The sequence below is a fragment of the Numenius arquata genome, chromosome Z (assembly GCF_964106895.1).
Source record: "Numenius arquata chromosome Z, bNumArq3.hap1.1, whole genome shotgun sequence".
Classification (NCBI taxonomy): domain Eukaryota; kingdom Metazoa; phylum Chordata; class Aves; order Charadriiformes; family Scolopacidae; genus Numenius; species Numenius arquata.
In genome coordinates, this window is record NC_133616.1 from 44987800 (window position 1) to 44990382 (window position 2583).

At 64.3% G+C, this 2583-nt stretch overlaps 1 protein-coding gene across 1 annotated transcript; it reads right to left on the reverse strand.

Moving 5' to 3' along the window:
• Window positions 1-1014: 1014 nt before the first annotated feature.
• On the reverse strand, window positions 1015-1989 carry GAS1 (growth arrest specific 1). Its single transcript, XM_074166727.1, has one exon. It carries the CDS (start codon window positions 1987-1989, stop codon window positions 1015-1017), a length of 975 nt encoding a protein of 324 aa, XP_074022828.1.
• Between the last annotated feature and the right edge of the window lie 594 nt (window positions 1990-2583).

Sequence of the window (2583 nt, forward strand, 5' to 3'; positions counted from 1 at the left end):
CCAAAGCATACAATTTATAAAATTCTATATACAAAGAAGAGCGACTGGTAACAAATCCCAGTTTTAAATACATTTTTTTATATAAGATTTACCAGAGGTCAGCACCCTGATATGATGAGAGGCAATATAACTTTCCAGGATATTTGTACATACATGTTCTCGAGTTTAAAAGTGTCTTTCAAAGATGGCAGTGCAGAGCTCTTTTAAAACAAAAGTTGCATTGTTCAATATAGCCAACAACCACGAAAAAAAAAAAAAAGTTTTTTTTTTTTTTTTAGTCGCTGCGTTTAAGAGGAAGAGACGGCTGCTGGCACGCTTTTGTTATAGGGAAGATGTGTGTGCAAGAGGGAGTGCTGTAAACCACAGAATTTATTCAGTCTGCTATTTCCTTGAATTTAATTAACGGCAGATGCGGCGTAACCCCCTTTCGGGCACCACTGCCTCACCAGCAGCGAGACGTGGCCAACGATAATGGCGTGGCTGACTCACCAGCACGGCACCAGCTTTGGCAGCAAGTTTGGGTAGCTCACCTCTTTCTAACCTTCATGTCAAAACGCTTATTAAAAAAAAAAAAAAAAAAAAAAAGCCACTACCAGCATGCCATTACTCCTGCCTTCTCCCGGGACCGGGGGGGGCGGCTGGCGGCAGCGGGGAGCCGCGGTCCCTCCCTCAGCCCGTCCACTCCCTGCTGACACCAAGGCCGGACGGCGGCAATTGCATAGTGCACACTGCAGACCGACACACCAAAAACACCGGGCCGCAGCCCCCGCTCCGCTCCGGCCACACCGCCCCGGCCGCCGGATGGCAAGGCTGCCGGGGAGGCCAGGCCGTGCCGGGGGGGGGGTGATCTCCGCCTTCCTGGCGACGCGGAGCAGAGGGGCGCCCGGCCGAACGCTGGGAGGATTAACGGTCGGAGCGTTTTAAAGGGCCCCGCCGGCCGGTTCGCCTGCCGCCGCGGGCGGGCCCGCCAGGAGGTCAACGCCGGCCCGGCGCGGAGGGAGGGAAGCAGAGACACTAGAGCCGCGGCAGCAGCGGCAGCAAGATGGAGGCCAGCAGAGCCCAGGCGGCGGCGGCGGGCCGGCCGGCGCTATCCGCCTGCACTGGGAAGCCGGGCTCGGAGCCCGCATTGTCCTCCGCGTCGTCCCTCCCCTTCTGGCTGGGCTCCTCCTCGTAGTCCTCGTCGTAGTACTCCTCCAGGCCGCCGTCCGAGCCGCCGCTGCTGCCGGCGCCGTTGCCGCCCATGTCGGCGCCGAAGCAGAGGCGGGCCATGTTCTCCTTGACCGACTCGCAGATGGGCCGCTCCAGCCCGTCGCAGACGCAGTCGTTGAGCAGCACGGCCTTGGGCACGGCCAGCATGTCCTCGATAACGGCTCGGCACTCCGGCGTGCAGCGCAGCCCGTTGAACAGCTTCCCGCAGTAGGTCATGTAGCGGTTGAGGGCCAGGCTGCAGCGGCTGTCCCAGTCGCAGCGCCGCCGCGCCTCCGTGCAGCCCATCACGCCGGGGCCGGGGCCGCCGCCGCCGGGCCCGCCGGGGCCGCCGCCGCTGGTGCGGGGCAGGCAGGGCTCGATGGCGCGCTTGGTGGCGCGGCAGTTCTCGTCCTGCGCGCAGTCGCAGTCCTCCAGCGCCGGGCCGTGCCGGGTGTGGTTGAGCTGGATGAGGGCCGCGATGCAGTGGCTGGGGCACCGCCGCCTGGAGGAGGCGGCCGAGCCTGCAGCGGCCGCCGGCCCGTCCCCGCCGCCGCCCGCCGGCGTCTGCTGCAGGAGCACCGGGGCGCACGCCTCGGCGTACTGGTTGTAAGCGTAGCTGCACTCGGGCTCCCCCTGACACTGCAGCACCGCCTGCCAGCAGATCAGCCGCCGGCCCTGCACCAGCGAGCCCCGCGGCGACCACACGGCGCCCAGCGCCGCCGCCAGCCACAGCCAGGCGGCCGGCCGCGGCCAGCGGTGCCCGCCGCCACCTCCGTGCTGAGCGGGGGAGCGGGCCACCATCGCGGGCGGCGGCGGCGGCTGCTGCCGCAGGCGAGCTGGGGAGAGGCGCTGGTAGACGAGGAAGAGGAGGAGGAGAAGGAGCTGTCGCCCGTGGAAAAGTTTGCAAAACTCCCGCCGGCCGTGTGCATGAGGTCTTCTCGCATCAATCCATCCGCGCCGGTTCCGAGGCCCTCCAGCCCCCGGGAGGTGAAACCGGCGGGGCCGCGATACGAAGCTGGGGCCCGGGGCCGTCCTGTGCCCCCCCACCAGCTGCTCCCGGCTCGGCGACGGCGGCGAAGGCGCCCGGAGAGGTGGGGGGATCAGTGCAAACGGGGGCTCGGAGGAGAGCAGCTCCGGAGTGCGCTCGAGGACTTGCAGGCTGCGCCGGGAGAGCTCATGGTGCTGCCCTGCTCCTCATGCAGTTCCGTTTCTCTTTTTTTTTTTCCCCCTTTTTTTTTTTTTTTCCACAAAATAAATGCCCAGCTGCTGCTGCTGCCTTCTCGGGAGCTTTTAACTCTCCGCTCGCAGCATCTCTGCACATGCCAGCCGCTCCGATCCCATTCACAGTCCCAGCTCCGCTCGCTCCCTCTCGGTACGGGTTGCACTTTCGGGTGG

What these genes read in the sequence shown, in the direction of transcription:
- GAS1 (XM_074166727.1), bottom strand. Translation starts at nt 1,989, where the DNA reads ATGGTGGCCCGCTCCCCCGCTCAGCACGGAGGTGGCGGCGGGCACCGC.